Source organism: Eumetopias jubatus, unplaced genomic scaffold (assembly GCF_037043125.1).
Source record: "Eumetopias jubatus isolate StellerSeaLion01/CBP00866 unplaced genomic scaffold, mEumJub1_p1.0 scaffold_8, whole genome shotgun sequence".
Classification (NCBI taxonomy): Eukaryota; Metazoa; Chordata; class Mammalia; order Carnivora; family Otariidae; genus Eumetopias; species Eumetopias jubatus.
The window spans coordinates 2,539,263-2,562,790 of NW_028274814.1; the positions used below are offsets into that span (position 1 = coordinate 2,539,263).

Consider the following 23,528-nt stretch of genomic DNA (forward strand, 5'->3'; position numbering starts at 1 on the left):
ATTTTTCTATTTGTGGCAACATGGATGGAACTTGAGGGCATTATGCTAAGTGAAACAAGTCCAGCCCAGAAAGACAAATACCATATGATCACACTTACATGTGGAATCCAAAAGAAAAACAAAAAGCAAACTGTAGATACAAAGAACAGAGCGATAGTTGCCAGAGGCTTGGGGGTTGGGCAAAATTATTGAAGGTGGTCAAAAGGTACATATTTCCAGTTATAAAATAAATAAACCTGGGGGAGCAGTGGTACAGCATGGTGAGTATAGTTAATAATACTGTATAGTATATTTGAAAGTTGCTAAAAGTAGATCTTAAAAGTTCTCTTAAGAAAAAAATATCTGTAACTGTGTGTTATGATGGAGGTTAACTAGATTTATCGTGGCGATCATTGCACAATATATATAAATACTGAATCATTCTGTTGTGCTCCTGAAACTAATATAATGCTCTATGTCTGCTATATCTCATCTGAAAAAAAGATGGATACCAGGTTTTCAGCTGTATATGATTCATAGAAATCAATAATATAGAGAACTAGTATGTACTAGTTCAGTTTAAACTTTACCTTGGGATCACTTTGAAAAGATAAATTGTGTTTTGTATTTTCAAATTAAAGATTGAAGAGTAACAAAATTCCTGTCCAATGATAACATTGTTCTAACATTGTATATAATTTTGAGCGTCACCATTTGATTCGGCAGGCCCAGTGGTGGGAGTTAATACTACATTAAATGCTGTAAGTACACATTTTAAATGACCAGTTTTAACCTAATATCTTCTTTCTGTTAATGTGCACATGTGATGTGTCTCGATTCAATTCCACAAGAATTGTACATGTACAGTATGCTATGAACTGTGCTAGGCACTGACCATCTCCTGGACAAAGAGCAGAGTCATGTTCTCAGTCATGTAAATGGCCATGATGCTGTGTAACAGATAACAGGAGCATGTATGCAGATGCATCATATAGCTCAGGCCCACTGAGTTCTGGGCTCATGATAACGAGCCATCGGATCATCTGTTTCATTCTCTTGACAATCACACACTCTTGTTTTGCCCATCTGTCTTGCACATGTGACCTGGTTAAAACTTCGAGTGCTGTTGATCAAAATGGGTAGGAATAAAAATTCCTGTTCACTTTATTTATTTGAGAGAGAGAGAATGAGAGAGAGAGAAAGCACATGAGAGCGGGGGAGGGTCAGAGGGAGAAGCAGACTCCCTGCCGAGCAGGGAGCCTGATGCGGGACTCGATTCAGGGACTCCAGGATCATGACCTGAGCCGAAGGCAGTCGCTTAACCAACTGAGCCACCCAGGCGCCCTCAAAAATTCCTGTTCACTTTAGTAGTGGCTTAATTAAGCCGTTTTATTAAAATTTTTTTCATTTTCAAGAAAAATGAAAAATTAGTTGTCTTATAAATAGATGCTCACCTTTGCTAGGAATCATGGGATTGCAAATTAAGATACTGATTTTTTTGGCTGTAGTTCAGCAAATATTAAAAATACTTGTCATATTTGGGCACCTGAATGGTACAGTCGGTTAAGCATCTGACTCTTGGTTTTGGCTCAGGTCGTGATCTCAGGGTTGTGATCTCAGGGTTGTGAGATGGAGCCTGTTGTCCGGCTTCATGTTCAGCGCAGTGTCTGCTTAAGTTTCTCCTTCTTCCCCTGCTCCTATCCACGGTGTGTGCTCTCTCTCTCTCAAATAAATAAATAAATCTTAAAAAAAAATACTTTTCATATCAAGTGTTTGCAATGATGTGGTCCAATAGCTGCACTCATGTAACTACAGATTGAAATGTAATTGATGAAGCCTTTCTGAAAGTGAATTTGGCAATATCTGCCTTTGATTTCAAAATTTTACGAATGGGAATATTACCCACAGAAATGTTTGCACATGGATAAGTATGTCATTGTTACAGTAGTAAAATACTGGAAACAAGTTATTGCTGCCATTTAATGGAAGATTGGCCATATTATTTTATATTTGTACTATAGAATACAGCCGTTGGAACAGTTGAGGTAAAAATAGCTGTGTAGATATTGGAAGATTTCTAAGACATGCTGTTAAATGAAAAGAATAAGTTTCACAGAGTATATATAATATGTTTAATTTCATATAAAGATTATACCTGAGTATATGGACTGATTATGTATATAAAAATGAAATTAAAGGGATTTTTTTTTTTTTCCAAATTGCAACCATGATTAATTCTAAAGGAGCAACTTGGAATAGAATTATAGGGGCTAGGGTTAGGGGAAATTGGAGGGGGAGATGAACCATGAGGGAGACTCTGAAAAACAAACTGAGGGTTCTAGAGGGGAGGGAGATGCAGGGATGGGTTAGCCTGGTGATGGGTATTAAAGAGGGCATGTATTGAATGGAGCACTGGGTGTTTTACGCAAACAATGAGTCATGGAACAGTACATCAAAAACTAATGATATAATGTATGGTGATTAACATAACACAATAAAATAGAAAAAATGCAAAAAAAAAAGAATTATATGGGTGAAATAGGATTTCCATATTTTATTCTGTATACTTTAGCACTAGTTTTATCTTTTATTAGATGACTTAATGATGAGGACACACTCTTTATAACATTAAAAAAAAATTGCTAAAGAGATACATACACTCCAAAGCTGAGGTGGGTTGATTTCCTTTGCTTTAAATAATGTTTCTTTGCATTACTTCTCTCCCATTTTTTCCCTCAACATCTAATATCTTCTTTAAAATTTACTTGATTAACTTAAAATTAATGTTTTAATATTTAAAATTAAATTTATTTTTATAAATGCATAGTGTCTTTTATTAAAAAGTTGAATTCATTCTTGGGACAAGCTTGGAATCACTTCCTTTTAGCAAATGGAACATGACCAGATAAACATCTTTGTGTCAAGTGCCATGATTTGAAGGTAGTAACTCGATAAAGACTAGCAAATTAGAGATTTCTAAAGCAGATTAGTTTTCTGAGGAACAGTAATGATAGATATTAAATGAACCTTTAATTTATTTGTTCCCATTTATAAGACAAAAGATTAAGTCTGGTAGAATAACAGTTGTTTCACATTCCCATTAAGAATGTGGATAATGTCCAAAATGAAGCACATATAATAAGCACCGTCCATGGTACTCTTCTGTCTTGAAGAGTTTCATGATAAACCTCTAAAAATTTACTTATTAAATCTCAAAGTTTATTATCTAGCCATCCTAGCACATAGAATATTTTTTTCAGAATCAGTACATCCAAATATTTGAAAATGTACAATTATGAAATAGATTTATTTTTATAGACTTAAAAACTTTAATAGGTATGCTTTTAGTAAACAAAAGTTATATATTCTTTAAAATGTGTTTTCAGGGGCGCCCGGGTGGCTCAGTTCGTTAAGCGTCTGCCTTCGGCTCAGGTCATGATTGCAGGGTCCTGGGGTCGAGCCCCGCGTCGGGCTCCCTGCTCCGCAGGGAGCCTGCTTCTCCCTCTGGCCCTCATCCCACTCGTGCTCGCTCTCTTTCTATCTCAGATAAAATCTTAAAAAAAATAAAAAATAAAATTTGTTTTTAGACTTGCCTTGCTACTTTTCACATACTCTGAAATCCAACTCTTATCCTTTCCAGGTTGGTCACTGGTCATTTCTCCATGTGGAAACTTTTATACAATCACATCATAATCAGTTAAACCAAGGATATTTTATTTGTACTATACTGAAAAGTACCTGTGGAGTCTCCAGTCCTAAATTTCTAGTTTTTTGCAGTTTAAACTGAACTTCTTTCCTTTTTATTTTTCTTTTGTGCTAAACAAAATAAATGCAGTTGGTAATTGAAAGCCATTAAGACATATGCTCTTACCCGTTCCTTACAAAAATTTCTCCAAATTAAAAATAAATCGACAACTGGATTCTGTTTTCTGTTTTTGAAAGTAATTCATTACCTTCAAGTCACCTTTAAGAATATCTATGGCAACTTAATAGTTCAAAAATGAAACCTATATGAGAGAGGAGACAAATATTAGTAATTAGTGAATTTAGATGCAAGGTACATTGTGTTGAATATATTTATTCAGTTTTCTGTAGGTTTGAAATTTTCCAAAAAAACATTTATTTTTTAGGAAAAGAAAATTATATATAACCCACATTCTTAACATTTTCTTTAAAACAGCAAAGTGAATTTACTCTTAGCTGAATATGGTCATTTCAGCTCATGAGGTAAAAAGTAGTTCACAGTCCCCAATTATGATTTCTCTGTAAGAAATAGAAGGTCACAGAACTCAGGGCAATTTCATCTGCAGCTGCTTCTCTGTGTTTATAGTCTCCCACATTCTGTCTCCGACACATGGATGTTGATATTAGTACCTACTTGATTCTGGCCGTGTTTTCAAATTCATGTTTCTCTAGGTTGTTACTGTTAGTAATCCAGTGCCTTCCAGGAGAACCAAGCTTCAGGTTTAGAACACTGGAATCTGGAATGGAGTGAGATGTTGAGAGCACCAAGATGCCTGAGGAAAACCTGACTGTGGAGTTGTGCTTTAATGAATTGCTCAGTTTGCTCTCTGGAAGAAGTTCTTATCTTTACAGGCTGCCTTCTTCTGACCTGGCCTCATTTTGTCCAGGAAGCTCTTACTATTCATTATTCGTGATGTTCTCTGCAGCTTCTTTCCCAGCCCTCCTTATGAATGTATAAAGAGACATGGGAATGGGACTGATCTCCTGTGCCTCGTTCAGCGGTGCATCTCCTCCACGTCTGTCTGCTCAGAGCATAGCTCGTTGTGAAGTGACGAGAGCTGGGCAATTTTGAGTGCTCTGGGGAGAGCCTCACCAGGCAAGCTCCATTTTGCATTTACACCTTGTGGTGGTGCTGGTCATGTGTGTGTTTGTCTTCTTTACAGGTCACCTGCCCCACTCTCAGAATGCTCTCCCTCGACTATGATAGATTTATATGTGCACACTTGATTTAGTGGATTGGTAGCTGTGTGACAAAGGATGGGTTACTTAACCAGTCTGAGCATTCAGCTCTCTAGTTGTAGAACAGGAACAGCATCTATATGTAGTCCCTGGCACATTCATGAAAGTGTTTAATGTTATTACCACTCTAGATAAATGTTTTCTCTCTTTCTACCCATCTTCATCCTGTGAGGTAATTGTTCCGTATAAAGTATTTTTCAGTGTTTAACTAAAATATCCCTAAGATAAAATAAAATGCTTTGTTCCGAGTCCCTAACAGGTGTAATTATTAAACACTAAAAATAAATGTTACACTTGAGGCCCTCGTATTTAGGTAGGTGCCTTGCTGAAGGGAATAGTTGGGGTGAAATGCACCCCAGCTTCGTGAACCTTCCAAGGGGACCCCTTTCTTTAGTCTCAGAGGGGTGACCAGAGGCGCTACAGTGTCTAATCCCCTTCTCACTGGCCTTTTATGCAAGTCATGTTTGATGGTAGATAAGAATGGTCCTTTTGCTGTTAGAGTGGTTTGTTGTTGTTATGAATGCATTCATTGATAGTAATTCATTTGTTGGTTGGTTCAAATAAGATTTAAACATTTGGTATATGAATATTCCTGTTAGGATGTAAAACAAAAGGAAGCAATAATCTGGCCAAGTATGATTAAGTGTCAAAAGGAGTGTTGATACTTTATATTATTGATTTTCTTTATTAATCTTCTAAGAACTCACCTTTCTTTCTAGTAGTACTCACGACTACTTTAGTAAGTCAGAGCCCACAGTTGGCTCCTACCTGATGGTGCTGATGTCTTCCCAGCTCTGTTCGATGACACAGTGTCAGTAGCTTGTGGTCTGTGGGTGGGGTGGGGTATTTGTATCACAGGTGTTGGCAAATGCTACAAATTAGGTCTTTTTTTTTTCCTTTGAGAGCCAGTTGTTAGGCATGGATCAGTGCCTTCCTGTTTCTGTCACATCTTCACACCAACTGCCGGAAGCTTTTGGCTACCCCTCCAAGTCACTGCTTTGGCAGTCCTTCATTGCATTGATTTTTTTCTTTAACCTGAGTGGTCAAACTTCTGATTATCCCAAGTGGATTTCCTCATGTATGTGTCTACTGCTTTTACCAGCCTACCCACCTCTCTCTCCATGAGCCCCTGGAAGATTTGCCAGAAGGGTGCTGGGTCAGGTTACAATTTCCCAGTGCTTTCTTAGTGGCATTGCTTTGATAGAAACCTCAGGATTTTGTCCAAGGTTGTAATTTAAAACTAACCCTTTTAAGCTTTCTAGTCCTATTAGAGAAGCAAGGTAAGGCTAGGTGTTCTTTAGGGGTGTTTTATTAATGGTGTCATAGAATTTTAAGTGCATTGGGAAGACACCTGCAGCATAGCAGGCCTCTCCTTAGGCTTGTGGAGTACAATATATGTGCTCCTATTTTAAAAAACATGATTTGGATCTTGATGGTGTTTCTTTAAACTGTCAGAAGAAAGGAGGTCTGTAAGTGCACGTCTCTTTTGACCTAGTCACATACGTTTGACTCAACTGCTTTGACCTTGGCAACGTTATTACTGGTGTCACAAATTTTCACATGGTTTAATGATTCTTTTAAGAAGATGGAATTGTATTAATACCTGACTTCCTACCCTAAAGAATATTTATAGGTTCCCCCCCGCACAAGTTCCCTGCAATTCGATTTTTACAAAGAATTCTCATATGTAAAGATGATTTTCACAGTGATGGAGAACAGAGACAAGGGGGTGTGGCCAGATGAGGAGTGGGTTTCACATTTTATGTCCAAGAGATGGCCAGAACTTGAGAAATGCAACCTGCTGATACAGATCCCTGAATCGGGCAACTGGGGATTACGGAGAGAAGGAAGAATCAGGATGAAAGAGCGATGAGACTTATTTTAGAAATTGCCTAATGACAGATTCAGGGTTTTGAATAGGAAATGGTATTTGGTATTCAAAAGATTTCTTAAATAAGGGGAAAAAAAAGGTAGCTCTGGCCCTTGAAAAGCTAATCTGAATAACAAAGGCTGAGCTGACTTTACAGGAAAAGTGTGAAAGGCTTCTGAATGTACTTCCCTCTTCTTTGTCTTTATCTGAAGATGCCGCACTTTGTTCATGCGCATAAACATGTCTACCCTCTAGAGTCCTGGTATTAAATGGATAGGTGTTGTGGCTTTTAAAAATATACTTACTGTTGAATGTTTTAAAATTTATTTTAATCTGTTATTAGTTACAAAGTCTGTTTCCTACTGATGGAAACTGATAAACTTTGAGAGGGAAAATTCCTATTTTCCCCAGATCAACCTGGTCTATTATTTGGAGAACAAGTGGGCGGACAGCTTGATACTCTTTTACTGGAATATTTCAAGAGTAAAACAGTTTCTGTCCCTGAGTATGACCTAAATAAATATTTCAAACGTTTTATTTTTGTAACTAAAAGTAACTAGTGTCTGTTGTGTTTTATATTTTTTATTTGTCCTATATATCATTTATTCAATCATTTTATACTAAAAATTATAATGAGGCTCTTTGTTCTGAAGGCATCTCTTTCTGGTAAATATTGATAAGACAGTCTTTCATATAAAATGAGCTGAAGTTGTTTAGTCCATTTGCAAATCATGAATTCCAGATTTAATTATATCCCAAAGGAACAACCTGAGGAAACCAAAAGTACTGACATAATGGATCAAATTGTGTAATCAAAAGCAAATGATATGGTTATTAAATCTAATGAAATGATCTCCCAGAATTTAATTCATTTCTCTGATTCAAGAAATTTTAGTAATAAGTGAATGTGTTGAAATGGACATTCTAGGCAGTCACTGCTCCTAAACAGATCTTTCCTCTAGACTGTTTTTGCTTGGAAATATTTCTAAAGGTTACACCTTAAAGGAGAGAATTGATATCTTTTGGGACATGGGTGAAAGGAAAGGTGACAGGAAGTGAAAGTAGGGGTCCTTATTAAAAGGCAGAAGGAAAGCAGTGAAAGGAGAAAATTGCTTTTATAAGGAACGGTATGTTCCTTCATTTCACACAAAATGAACACAAACCATAAATTGGTCATCTAGATGACATCTTAAAGGAGTAATATTACTAGTCTATAAAGATTTTGTTAAAATTCTTAGAAAAGATAAGCTCCTGATAAATGATTGAAATGAATAAAAAATCTACAGAGAGGGTATGTGACCATTTCACAAACATGGTGATATATTCAGTCTCACTAGTAATGTTGAATTCAAACTAGAATGACAACAAGGCTTCTTGTTGATCAGATTAACTAAGGCGCGCGCGCGCGCGTGTGTGTGTGTGTCTGTCTGTCTCAGGGTAGCCAGTCAAGAACTGAGAAGGGTCTAAAATTTTATCTTGTTACAAGCTAACTAGTTAGCCTGCTACAGTTGCGTGGATGGTGATGGAGGACGAGACTCTGGGTCAGAGATGAAAGGTTTTACGACTGTCAGCACAGGCAGCAGCACGAGCATCAGCATATTTGGTTCGGTTCCTCTTATCCCCAAACTCATGGAAGTGTCACCAATGGCCCAGAAATAAGGCCTGCATACTCTGTGGGTTATGTTATAGCAGTTATGGTACCTCCCTTGGGAGGGAGGTACTACCTGTGTTCTCAAGACTTGCAAATATGCCAGGTTCTGATAGAGAATTGTCTTCCAGTATAGACCATAAAAGTTGTGAAATGGACAGTTTAATATGAGTCTGGTAGAAATATCAATTGATTTGGTCCTTTCAGAAAATAAGTGAGCACTGAGCTCTTTAAAATGATGATGTCATTTGAAGCATTCTATTTTAGACTCCTTTCAGAGAACATAATCCTAAATATTGAAATGTTTTTATTTAGAAATCTATGATGACTGGAGTTGAAAAGTAGCCTATGATAAGTGAATTGATGGAATATTAAATCATTTAAAAATGTTTGTATAATTTGAAATAAAATACATCAATTAAAACATGTCTATTTTATTGCTGTTCCTGTGTAAGCAAAGAAAAATATGATTTCAAAACACTAGAAATACCAAATGTAAGGTGAGAAAGCTAGGACTCATCTTGATCAGTACATTGTTTTCTTGGGGAGCATGACATACTTTAATCATGTCATCACTTACAGTCATGACATAGTATAATCATTATTATCATAATTATAACCAAACTTTCGTATAAGATAGAAGACAGATTTATTTTTAAAACCAAATGATACTTTATAAATAAAGATTTAGTTTTACTTATGTACAAGGGGGTCTTATTACTTAATCATTGTGAGGCAGTGTTCCAAGTATTTGACATTAATTAATTCCTATGATTGTCAGAAACTCAGTAGGTAGTACTCTTCCCAGTCTATAAATGAGTAAACTGAGGCACAGAGAAGTTACATAATTTGTCAGAATCATGCAGAATCCATGTTTTTAACCACCAGGCTAAAGTGCTATACCAAATATAACACATGTCTAATACTTTAGGTTAGTTGTATTTCTTTAATATCTTAATTTTGTTTGGCATTTTTATCACATTCTGGGTATTAGAGACAATGCAGTAATGCATAGCTAATTAGTTTTTTTAATGTTAATCTCTAATGTTATTATAAACTGTTAAACCATGATCTAAAATTGGCATTCAAACTAATCATTGCTATGTACCCTGTGTCAAACATATAATCGGTTTCATTTTGTTTAAGAGAATGCATTCTCTCAATCCCCAGGAAATCTACCACCTAGTTTTTACTTCATTGAATTCAACTAGAAAATTGAGTGAAAGCATTTTTTTTTTAAGCTACTTACTTTATCCAAGCTATTTACTGGTTTCAAGTAAGTTAATGACTACATTTCATTTGTGAAATTATAATATTGCATTGGGAAGTAATAAACCAGTACACATTCTAATATATGTTTACATGCATGGATTTTGCTATAGGACCTATGTGTTACTCTTTACTTGCTTATTAACAATTTAAAATAATGTAGAACTCTGGGGACTGCTATATGTTTTCTTAGTAAGCCCTTCAAAATTATTAATGGTGAAATATGTATTTATCATTTAGGAAAACAGAATAAAAAATATGTATCTTGGTCCTTAATGAAAGTCCTCTTAGGTATTTGTGCACCACAGGGCTCAATGATGAACTTGCCTTGGTGTGACTCTTCTTCACTCATTCACACATCCGTTCTTTCTTTGGTTCTGTTTAATTGAAATTTCTTCTGGTTATCTAATTTATATGGCATCTTAAGAAGTCTTTTTCTCATCTTAATCTTTCTCCCATTCCGAATACTACATCCAGAAAGTGATTTTTAAAAAATCTCTGCTTGATTTCTAAGACTGATTAAATATGATACATATCAATACCAATGCATAATCCCATCTTTATACTTCCTTATAAGATTGTTTTATTTTTAGGCCCTTGATTCTATGCAAAGTCACTTTTCCGAGAAATTATAATGTAGTGATATTATGTAATACAAAATCCTTTATAAAAGTATTGTAAGGTTTAAAAAAACCAATAAAAATAGCCTTTATTGTAAGAAGATTTTGTGCTCATGGTAAAAATACTTAATTCTATAAAGACACAATAAAAATCACTTGTAATCTTGCCACCCAAATATAACCACTGGTAAAATTTCCTGATGTTCATTCTTCCTGTGTTTATCTTAAAATGACACCCATCCCCCAATTTTGATAGTAATTCTCACTCCGTGTGAAAGTTCATTTATTATATGTTCAGAATTTAATGTTTTGTGGGCTTTTTTTTTTAACAACATAAATTTTATTATATTTTCTCTTCTCATAGATCCTGACCCTGACACTAACTAGTTGGCTAGGATCACATGCATTACTTACTAGCTTTGGTCACTCTTCCTTGAGTAAAATGGAGTGAAAAAACATGGCACATCTCGAACCATAGGCCTTTTGATGCCAATTTCAAAATCCCAGTTCAGCCACTGCAGGGAAAGGTGAAATCTTTTCTAGGCCTAATTTCTCATAATGAGAATTCCTACTTTGTTGTGAGGATTAAATGAAAAAGTGTATATGCAGTTTGTGTTGTGTTATAGATGTTTAGTAAAACTGGTTCTTTATCTTTTCTCTAAAAATTTTATTTTTATACGTAAGGTGCTGTGCACATAGTGGTATCTCTGAGTCGCTCACAGCTTCCGAGACAGATCAAGTTACTTCCTTTATTCCAATTAGGAATGTAGGGTGTGGTGACATGAATAAGGATGTAGCCGAGGTGGGTGGGTCTCTGCCCAGGTCCGTCATTCATTGCACCGCTGCACATGCTGGGCATACCCAGTACATTTCTAGACATAATCTCACGTAGAGTGTGTAGTAAACCTTATTAACAAATACTTTGCATGTCAGCAACACAGCTCTGTTATCCAAACTGCATTGTGCGTAGATTACTGGGTACTTGTCATGTGGTTATGTTGCTAACTTACGTTTGGGAAAAAGTTTCACATGTAATTCATTAGAAGTCCCATATATTTTGGGGCACCTGGGTGGCTCAGTTGTTTAGTGGCTGACTCTTGATTTTGGCTCAGGTCATGATCTCAGGGTCCTGGGATCAAGCGCCATCTGGGGCTCTGCACTCAGGGCCAAGTTGGCTTGACATTCTCTCTCTCTCTCTCTCTCACCCTCTCTCTCGCCTGCTACCCCTGCCCCCACTTGCACGCTTATGCACTCTCTCTCTCTAAAATAAAATACATCTTGGGGCGCAGGGTGGCTCAGTTGGTTAAGCGACTGCCTTCGGCTCAGGTCATGATCCTGGGGTCCTGGGATTGAGCCCCGCATCGGGCTCCCTGCTCAGCAGGAAGCCTGCTTCTTCCTCTCCCACTCTCCCTGCTTGTGTTCCCTCTCGCTGTGTCTCTCTCTGTCAAATACATAAATAAAATCTTTAAAACAAAAAATAAAATACATCTTTAAACTAAAATCCTATTGTTTTGTTTATTAGAATATGCTTAAGGGTTGTGTTGAGGATTAAACTGAGGTTGTATCGAAGACTAAAGAAGTAGATTCTCTACTAAATGGCACATCGTAGGTCCTCAATATATATTAGCAATTATCATTTTTATTTTTTGTTATGTATTATAAAATCTGTAAGTTTCTTGCCTCTTTAAGTGATTTGCACTGATGACTAGCAAGAAATATTTGTTTCAGTTTTTTATTGATTTAAATGAAAGTTTATTTTATTTTATTTTATTTTTTTAAAGATTTTATTTATTTATTTGAGAGAGAGAGAGAATGAGAGATAGAGAGCACGAGAGGGAAGAGGGTCAGAGGGAGAAGCAGACTCCCCGCTGAGCAGGGAGCCCGATGCGGGACTCGATCCCGGGACTCCAGGATCATGACCTGAGCCGAAGGCAGTCGCTTAACCAACTGAGCCACCCAGGCGCCCATGAAAGTTTATTTTAAAATTATTTTAGTTCCTTCAAATATTAATTTTGAAATCATTTTTAAGCCAAGGAGAAAATTTTGTTTTTTTTAAGATTTTATTTATTTGACAGAGAGAGACACAGCGAGAGAGGGAACACAAGCAGGGGGAGTGGGAGAGGGAGAAGCAGGCTTCCCGCAGAGCAGGGAGCCCGATGTGGGGCTCGATCCCAGGACCCTGAGATCATGACCTGAGCCAAAGGCAGACATTTAACGACTGAGCCACCAGGTGCCCTGAGAAAATGTTTTTTGAATGAAAAAAATATATATATACACACACACACATATTTTAAACATATGTTATTTTAATATACCACTGAGTGAGATAAGTCTTTTTTACTTACCTGGGTATTACTTACTTCACCCCCAAAATAAAACATTTTAAAATGTCACCTCAGTAAGGTTTAGAATGTTATTAGAAAGGCAAGATGGTCAGATGACAAAATCCATACATTTCAACAATCCATAAATTAGAATAGTTTTTTTAGGAATGTTTTAAAGAAAACAATTGGGTGTTATTCTGGTACACAAGCCCCCTATGAAACCAGATTGATAAGGTTGATTAAAATCATATCATCTAATGGGTGGCTGCCTGGCCATTCCTGTGTGGTGGGGGGACTAGAAATAGTACAGAGGCACTTCATGCATAGCAGGTGCCTTCAGTAATTGCTGACGTGGTGATAGACACTTCGAGTGGTCATCTCTTTGGCATAAATATGGATAGGAGTGAGGCAGATAATGCCAGGTGGGATGCTGGGGTTAGTTATTGAATTCAGTGATTCTTAGTAAGGATTAATATGTAAAGCTTCTTTTGTGTTTCATGGGGGCACAGGAAAAAATGGAAGAATTAAGTGAAGGAAGAGATTCCAGTATATGATTGGATATTGGACCAGATGTCTTCTAGTACGATTCCTCCATGCCCTGAAATTCTAATAATCTATGAGAAGCAGACTTACATTTTGGAACTTAATTTTGAGATTCCACTCTGCGTGTAACAGGTGCAAAGATACATACTTTTTGTTGTTCTCTGTAGTGAGATAGCTTTCATAAATCAGCACCATCTGTTCTTCTTTTAAAGACTCTTCTCTTGCCTTGGGTTGTGTGGAGTCATGTTGTGTATGTTCCAAGACAGGAAATGTTTCATTTCTGTAGTAAATGAAAATTTCATGGGATGTGTTAAAATACTGTGTTTGCCATTACATTTGATCAGTATTAGCTTGAGATGAGAATGTTTGGAATCCTGTTGAGGGGATGAAGCTCACATTTAATACTCGACATCACAAGTATTGAATCATTCCTAATATAAGCCACAATTATTTGGTGTTGATCTCTGGGTTCTTTGGTGTACAGTTTATGTTATAATGAACTGCACTGTATTTAAAAGTATAACGGTTATTAATTCCCCAATATAGTACAAGAAAATATTTTTAAGAGGTCTTATTATCCAGTATTGTTTATCTTTAAAGGATTTGAATCATTTTTTTTCATAAATGTTTTTACTCAAGTAGAATATAAGGACCATGAAGTAAAATTATATTACACATTTCCTAATTTTGTTTGTTTAGGAGGTTGCTATAGATTTACCATTCTCAGTTGAGAAATCCCCCTCCCCTAGATATTTTCAGTTGTTTTCCACATGTGATGGGAAATCACTTTTCCCTGGTGATTTGACCAATTAATCAAGTCGTGGCAACATTAACACAAAAGCCTTCTGGAATCCTATTTGTAATACCTAGGGGATGTGGAAAGAGATTCCCCGTGGAATTATTTTTCTCCAAATCTGATCCCCCCAAAAGTGATTTAATTCATGCTGTGAATATCCAAGTAAAAATTTTTTGGGGGGAGATGCTGTAGCTCATTAGTAGTTAATGTGTCTCTCATTAAGTTTGGAAAGCCTTGGAGGCATTCTAAAAAGTGTGAAAAAGACTGTTTACTTGAGCATTTTTGTAGCAATATAATTGAACCCATTAAATTATTTATTGTTAAGAATAATAAAACCATGAAAAATATTGTAAATTTGTTTAAAAAGATACCATCAGAACTTTAATTTCCTTTTGTGTTTCCTAAACATAAAGATCAAAGATAGCTGTGCAGGAAATTAAAGGAGGCAAATAACTAGTTTTTTATAAAATGTTTTTAAAATGATAAATTATTTCTTAAAATTATAGGCATTTTTTCAAGTAATAACTATTCACAATATTTAATTCCTTGGAACTCGGAGTTTAAATATAGATATACAGGTGGTTGGTTTCTAGATAAAGTTTTATTGTGTTGCTGTAAAGCAGAATGTGTGCTTTTCATTTCCTTGCTTTTATAAGCAAACCAGTTAACAAGTTTGTCCTCTTATTTCGTATGGTGATCGATGGAGGCAGCATTCAGTTAAGTGTTCTAATTACAGATCCTTTTCCTTCTTTGCAATGACTTCTACTTACAGTTTTGGATATGTGTGTGTGTGTGTGTGTGTGTGTGTGTGTGTTTAAATCTGTGACTATAGAGAAGATATTTAGGACTCAAGCAGGAAAAAATACAACTAGATAATTTTTGAAAAAGAAGTTTAGCCGAATTCTATTTTCTTTAAACACATAGTTCATGTTAGTGCTTGTGATTTCAGAATATCGTCCCTTGGTTCTGTAAGGGCTTTTTAAGTTGAGGGTTAGCCTTGATAGTATTCATAGTATGGAAGAGAATAAGATTAATTTTTTCTAGAAGCAGAGAACAAATAAATTCATATGTCTTCATCTCCACTTGTCTAATACACATTCCTAACCAGATCTAAAACTCATCCTCCTCACCCAAGCTTATCACATTTTCACTTTCTCTTATTCTTTTCTCTCCTTTGACTAGAACGCTTCCATCTTTTAAAAAAAAATTCTGCTTAGATCCGTATAATATGGTAATAAGGCAAAAGAGTAACAAAATCTTTCCCTTCTTCTGCATGAGAATTTAAACTTCGGTTATTTTTTGGCTCTCTTTTTCTGAAAACCTGATAAAGGCTTCCATCCACTGTCTTCATATGGTAAAAGTGACCTCTGATTAGTAAATTGCATATGGACTCAGAAAACTATAAACATGTGACAAGCAGCTTTGCCAGTGGTGTTGTTTTGAGGTACCTACTTCTCTGAGGCCTGAGGCTTGGAAGCCCGAGCAGACTGATGGGAGTCTTTTCCTGCACCTGAGCTAGGACCCACGGAGTAGCTCCGGGACAGTTACGCGGACTGCTCCTCCCAAGGATGCTGCCTTGCTGGCGGTTTGGGCTTTCAGCCTTCGGTACTTTGGGCATCTCAAATATGTAGTCAGAATAAAAATACAAAAATAATACTAGAAGGCTTTTAATGAAAAAGTGAGCACCCTCTTCTCCTCCTGATTCTTCCAGTCACTCTCCCCAGAGGACCTTTTATGTAGATATTTATTCTTGTATTTACTTCCATGTTTCTAAATAAAATATTTAGGTTGCTCTTTCCTGGCTACCAGTTACTGACATCTGTTGACTTGCACTGTGGGAGATGAAGGTTTTTCCTTTTCTGCCACTTAATAACTGCTGTGTTCCCGTCTCCTCGCTAGTGTTACATCAGATGTCTAAGTGAAGTCAGTAGCCAGTGTCACATTAGATGGCAGTTTGTGGCTCACTGCATGACCAAGTAGGTACTCTGATTTTTTTCCCCCCTATACATTTTCCTTTGTTGTTCCTGGAGTCCATTGCTTTTGACCTTTTAAAAATCTATTTTGTTTTATCTCTATATTTCTGAACTTTCCCCCCACATTCTCTAACAGGTCTGTTAAAAAATAATTCCCAAATGTTCAAAAATATCAGACCAATTATTAATTTCTTTTTTTTCTCAGTGAGATAGACTTTCCAGACTTCTGTATCCTGTTGCTCTAATCTGACTTGGCGGCTTCTTCTCTGAGCTGTCTTTTCACCTTATTCTGGGACTTTCCTTGGTTCTGTCCATTGCTTTATTGAATTTCTTGGATTTTGCTGGAGCATATCCAAAAATAGCTTACTACGAAAGGGTCCATGGGAAATAAAGACTTCGCATATCTGAAGATTTTTTTTCAACTTTCATACTTGATTTTTGTTTGTTTGGTTGGTTGAACATAGAAATCCCCACTGAAAAATTTGTTTTAATATAGAAGGTATGACTCTGTTATCTAGTAGAATTCAATGTTACTTTAAAAAGCATTGTTAGGATAAGGCGTTTTGTTACTGACAGTCCTAGTTTTAGTTTGCTAGCAATCATACAAATGCTACCATTTGGCAATGCTTAGATTAAGCTCTGTTGTTGGGAGATAATTCTCCGTTTTTCTCTTCCATTTTCGTATGTCTTGAGAGCAGAGGCCTTTGTTGTGGACTATCCTTGCAAGGATGTATGTACAGCAAACAGCCTTGGAAGATCAATATAGTGTCTCCCTCCATAGTAATGGGCAGACATGCTGCTGCCTTCCCTAAGCTTAGGTTTATTCTGTGTGCACCAGCGTTCCTGGTTCTCTTCACATCGCTTTGTAAGAATTTTAGCTGCAGAAAAGTGTGTAACAGGATGATACTTCATTGCTGTAATAAACTGTCCTTTGTCTCAGACCCAGGGGGTCTCATTTTTTCCCACTAGCATCCATGAAGCGATGCAGGCTAACTTAGGAGCTTTTAAGTGGGATAAAATCATAGACTCTTCATAGTGGGTTTTTTTTTTTTTTTAAGATTTTATTTATTTGTCGGAGAGAGAGAGAGACCATGTGAGCGCATGAGCAGGGAGAGTGGCAGGCAGAGGGAGAAGCAGATTCCCTTCTGAGCAGGGAGCCCGATGTGGGACTCGATCCCAGGACCCTGGGATCGTGACCTGAGTCGAAGGCAGACACTTAACTGACTGAGCCACCCAGGCATACCTCTTCATAGTTCTTGACATCTGCTTTTCCTCTGAAAATTTCCTCAACCAGTAACCCGTAGTGTTTTCCTCCTTGTGCCATTTATTTGATTGTATACATCATTTAGCTGTTTATATTTTTTAATGTGTATTCTCATTTCAAAGACATTTTACAACGAAGGTACTTTGTATGTAGCAAAATGCAACAAATATCAGGTTTTATGAATGTTTCTAAAATGTAGATTTTGTATTTAATTGAGTAGGTAATATGTTTAATATTAAGTTGTCTTGTAAGGCAAAAAGTATGAATGGATGCATATGTTACTCTTAAAATATAATTGTGTAACATTGCCTTAAATCGTTTATTTGCGGTATGTCTTATATGTCATGTATTATTTATTTCTCTTTTCAGTACTAGCTAACATTTACTGCGCAATTATTATGTGTTAGGCACCATGTTATGCTTGTTACACAAATTATCTTATCCCTCTCAGTAGTCCTAGGAAGATGTTTTTATTGTTTGTATTTTACAGAAGAAGGGATAGAAATATAGAAGAGGTATGTAACTTGCCTAAGGATATAAAATTGGCAAATGGTAGAGTTGGTACTCACACCCAACTCTGTTTAATTCTTGAACCCAAACTCTGCTATAAAATGCTATAAAATGGAGAGAAGGGAAAAGATAAAAAGAATATTTTCTCACCTGGAAGTTTTTAACATTGTGTAGTTTAAATTAATATTTTAGGCCTTCAGTATTGATTTGACATAAATAAAAGCCAAGTTTCATTTTCTGTGTCTATAATGGAATTCAGTATATAACTTGTGCTAAAAGTAACTATGTTCACTCACAGCTTTTTAGAAGTACAAAACAACAAAATAAAGCAGCACAGGAGTTGATATTTACCCATCCAGAAGTTGGGAAATTTTAAGTTGTGGTTCCCATAGCAATTGCAGCTCAGCCTCAGGGCAGTGAATGTTGTGATCTAAACTGAACACCATATGCAGCAGCATGAAATAATATTCTGCATGCTCTTGGGGGCCTGATAATGGCCACTCTGGGAACAAAGAATGTGTAAATTATCAGTTACTGTTTTATCACTGTAGTTTGGGGCATTTCATTTATGTGGCTGTTTCATAGTATAACTTAGGTGTTTTCACTGGTTATACATCATGGTAACATTTCAGTGGGGCTTAAATTATTAATGAATCCTGAAATGAAATGTTTTTAACTTGAAAGATTATTTTTGTGTTTTCCATCTGATTTATAAACAATCACTTTGCTCTCCTCCTTACCCCCACCGTCAGTGGAAAAGCCTAATTTCAGGAGTTCTTGTTTACATTTAAAGTGTGGTCCTTAGGCAGGTTCAAGATGCTGGTTAACCTTTGAAATGTATTGTGTGCTTGTGCTTAAAAGAGATAGATGACTAAGAAGTGCATATTAGAGCCTCTTAAATCATAGGATCATCGATCTTCAAGTACCTTTACTTCATGCAGTACACTGCCATTGAAGACACATCTGTCTACAACTCATGGAAAAACTTGGTGCCTTCACCTTATTTTGGTGGATTCGCAGAGGAATTGTCAATTAGGTATTATCAGCTGCTCTGTGTTGCCTTAATATTGCGTGAAGAATTTAAAATATTGCTTGACACTGTGCTGAACCTACAACCTTTGTTTACCATTTTGTTGATTGATGTCTTTGTTGATGGCATATAAATTTCTACTCTGAGTCTCTCAAATACATGATTAAAAATATAAAATTTTTCTTTAATGGTAGATTCCCATATAGGTGGTTTAATAAATTCACATAGAAAATCACCGTTACCAAATTTATATAGTGGAAAGGATAGACCTAACAAATTATGTTTGTATAAGTTATACATACAAACTTCCAAGAAACAGATTAAATAAATTTTATTTATGTGTATTTGGAAACTTATTACCCCAAAGATTTCTAGGGATGATTTTGTTTTTATTAGCAAAATATATAGAGTATCTACTGGGTACCAGATACTGTGGATCCAAGGTGAAGCACACTGAGCCACTTAGCCACTATGATTGGAGATTCCAAGTCTTTTCCAAATATTCTAGTGTGGTTAAAAAGACCTTTGATATCAGTCAGCCATGTTTATCATTTGAATTATCCTGAAAAGCCAACTTAACTATGAACTCCTTAATGAAAAGATGATGGTCAAGGTTATAAAATGAGGCATATTCTTGAGTGGCATTTCATTTATTTTTAGGAGCCATCACATTTATTCCACATGCACCTTTTGTAGTACCAGCGTACTCACCCAGTTTCTACAACATGTTGGAACATAATGTCTTACAATATTGCCTTCATAAAAGGAGGGATATGAAAGTGGGGGTTGATTATTTTGCTGTTTGTCCCTCTCCCTATGGTTGGTCCTTCATAATAGGAGTAAACAGAAGTGGTTCTTTGTGGCTAAGATCTTAATGCCTTCATAGATACCTCTGGATAACCAGTCAGCTGGCTTAGGGTAACTTTATGTGAAATTTCAGAGGATGAAAGATTTGAGTCTAGGATGGTACTTACTGCATGCTCATTTTGACAAGCTGGTTTAGTAGGAACTGAGGAACATTGAAGATTTTGGTAGTTGTTAAGGTTTTTAATGGTCTCAACTATTTGGATTAGTAAAAATTTTAAACAAGTATCACCTGTACCCTGCACATTTATTTATTAACGTAGCATTGTGGTAATGCATAATTATTCCTGAAAACATAAACCAAAGAGTGAAATAAGAATTATAAGAACATTCACATAAGTAGAAGTTCTTTCCTTAGTGCAGTGGTGTCTTGTCCATCACCTGGGATATGCTAACTCAGGAGACTATGGCTTTAAAATACAGCTTGGCATATACACATACCCATCTTATCATTAAAGCTGATCCTCCCTAGAAGAAGAACCTAGTTAACATGATCAGAATGCCTACTAAACTCCAGTTTTATCCAATTTCCTTTCACATTCTGGAAGTAAACCTAACACAGAGTATTCTTCTTTGTGCTGTGTGTCTCTAGGATGAGGATGGGACAGAAGAAGACAACAGTCGCGTTGAACCTGTTGGACATGCTGACACTGGTTTGGAGAACATACCCAGCTTTTCTCTGGAGTAAGTTACTGATGGTTTTGACTAAATTTGCAATATACGTGTAGCATTACTGATAGCAGCAAGTATTCCAAAAGCATATGGCATGCGGAATGTTTGTGCTTAGTTAAAAACATGCCTTGCATTGGTTTGTTTTCCAAAGAGCATCTTTCATCTATTGAGTTGTAACTACCTAATGTAAGAAGTATAGCATGGAAATTTACATGTACCTGTCCTGGTTTCATGCCTTGGCAAATACTATTAAATGAAAATAAAAATAGTATTTGATTGAAAATGTTTGTTGTGTTAACAGCACTATAACTGTTTTCAGATTGCTTTCTATGTCAGTGTTTTGGTCATTTGTTCTTCAACTTTGCTAAATTAAAAAAAAGTGTAGATATACTTTACTCGAAAAACCAGTTGGATCATGTAAGCGTTAGTCATTTTAGTATATATTTTTTGATTTTTTTTGAAATGGAATCTCTCAAGATAATTGTTGAAAAATTAGAGTCATAGGTTAGGGCCCTTAAACATGACTTTACATATAAAAGGACAAAGAAAACTTTACTATATTATCACAACTTTACAATTATCTGAAGTATTGGCATGTTTAAGTGGAAGGTGTTCTCAGAATTTCTTCCCTTGGTAGTTTAGACCAGGGAGGGCAGTCATTCTGAAGTTTTGTCTGACTTTGGGTAAAAGTTGAGGAGGCCTAGATATTAGCATGTGTAAACTCTTAATTTTGTCTTTTCTTGGTCTTCCAAAGGAAGGCTCTCAGAACTTTCTCAGTGAGATTAAACAGGGTCTAGAATCAGGTTATGTTTAGATAGACAGCAACCAGCACTCTCTATTACAGTTAAGTAATAAGTACTTGGCAAGTTAAGTACTTGCCATGTCCTAGTTCTTTTTAGATAGAATGTGGAATAAAATAAATTTATTAAAGTTACCGTGCTATTTTCAATTGACAAACTAATCATTAAATAGATGCTCAAATGATATGTAAGAGTATCTAAAATAGAAGTTGTGAAATTCTATGAAAAGATAAAAAATTCATTTAAATAGTATTACTTCAGTAAATATTTTAGCAGTTTGGCAAAATTTTAATTTTTTCCTAGTTAGCATATGTGATTACATCTATGCCCAAATTCTTAATTTTGTTTTGATTTGTTTCATATCACTGTCTTTAATTTTCTTTTAGTCTTTGTATTACATAATTTTCTTTTATTCTTTGTATTACATAATAGTATCTACAATAACTTTTTTTATTTTAGAAATACAGTTGAAGAATTGGCATTTCCATTATATAAAAACTAAACTGCAATCTTTGTCAAATCCATTGGTAATCTTTATAGTTGTCCAGGTTGCTTCTACTAGATATTTAGTTGAGATACTATTTTTAAAAATTGTCAGATAAGACCTTAGATTTCTGTGTACTACACACATGCACGCACACGCGCGCACACACACACACGGAAAACTCTATAAAGAAAATGAAATTGCACTTAAAAGATTTAGAAAATTTACATTCTCAAAATTACACCAGTTTTCATTAATCTCAGGCTTATTAATAGTAAAGTACTTTTGTTATGTAATAGAAGTAACTTCATGTTACTTATATCTCTCTTCATGACTTTAAGGTTCAGTTACAAACACAGAAATTACTTGATTTTTAGGAGGTATCTATTGGCTTTGAGGAATGAGTTTCATTCCCGGCATTGTGGTACACTTACAGAAGTTTAGGACTTTGAATTGTTGTGGAACAGTGTGGGAAATAAAGATAGCTGGATCACATCTGGCCTGTCACCTATGGAGGCAAAACAAAAGCTTTGACCTCATTGGATTGTTGGAAGGATTGATAATGTGACCTACGCAGGAGCACTTTGTAAATTTTAAAGTGCTGTGCAGCCAAAACACCTTTATTCATTTAATCTTCATTATCCTTGAAATAAATACCGGGATGGAAAATTTTCAGTGGAAGTCTAGAGGTTTGACTTACAAAATGTGTACTTGTATTACACATAAAAGAGTGTGTCCGAGAGAAGGGGTTCTGTGTCATTTTAATGTAGTTATTTCTGAGGAATGCTCTCTCTCCAAGCCATCAGACTAGTGTTCAGGTATGTAGTGTTTACTGCCGCTCGCATCACCACGCTTATATTCCAGAATGTGTATGTGTATGCGTGTGTGCTTGGTGAGATTTTCGTTTTGTTCTCTTGTTGTTTATGGTGTGTCTGCGTTGTAGCAGTTTTTTTTGTTGTTGTTTTGTTTTGTTTCGGTTTTGGTTTGTTTACAGTACATGTTCATGCTCCCTCATTCATCATTGTCTCACAGTGATATGGTAAAGCTCGTACGAGTCCCCAACGATGGAGGGCCTCTGGGAATCCATGTAGTGCCTTTCAGTGCTCGAGGCGGCAGGTAATGTATCCTGGAGGTTTTTAATTGAATCATAATGTTGAGTGTTTTTATCTTCATTTATGCCCAGATATAGAGTGGTGTTGATTTAGCATATGCTTAATAGGGACATTTTCATTTGGGGCCAACTGCTCCTTCATTCATACGTATACATCATAATCACAGAAAGCACTTATGCTGATGAAGAAATCAAGCATTTAAATTATTCTGATAATGTTATTGGTCATCACACATCCCTGCAAACATTTTACTTTGCTGGATATTGTTGAAACACTTTAGAGTCAGCACTCAGCCGAATTTGCAGAATTAAGGGAGAGCTTAAAGCAGTTTTCTGGAAAAACTTATGCAATAAAAATGATCTAGATAAGTTAGGTAATGATTCATTTTTAGGTTGATTTAGTTCTTAAATTTTTGTAAGATTTTTATGATTATGTTTGAAAGTTTTAAAAGTTAAATAAGCTATTGATTTATTTCCCACCATGTGGTCTGTGGCTCCTTCTCTTCAATCTCTACATACTCAAATGTCAAACTTTTGTACTGTTAATGACTTTGTTACTTTAAAGAATGTGTATCTTTAAAAAGTTCAAATGTTGTATGACTTTCTTTTATTCTGCTGCTTCTTTCTGTGAAAAAACTATTGGGTTTATTAAAAGTTTTTGTTTTAATATCTTTAAATACTGTGACTTGATTTTGCCGTTCATGGTTGATGGGCCTCTGTCAACAACCCGGGAAATGCTCGCATCCTTGTCCTGGGGAACTGAGCTGTTAAGTGCAGTTTACTTGTAT

General features: G+C 35.9%; 1 protein-coding gene across 11 annotated transcripts in view; it reads left to right on the plus strand.

The window, feature by feature from the left end:
• The window catches only part of PARD3 (par-3 family cell polarity regulator), a 644,160-nt gene that overhangs the window by 343,358 nt on the left and 277,274 nt on the right, over window positions 1-23,528 (plus strand). For all 11 annotated transcript variants that reach the window (XM_028120914.2, XM_028120917.2, XM_028120915.2 and 8 more), the window contains 2 exons: window positions 20,266-20,357; window positions 22,662-22,745. In XM_028120914.2, coding sequence (XP_027976715.1) covers window positions 20,266-20,357; window positions 22,662-22,745 — 176 coding nt within the window. The remainder of the gene's footprint in view (window positions 1-20,265; window positions 20,358-22,661; window positions 22,746-23,528) is intronic.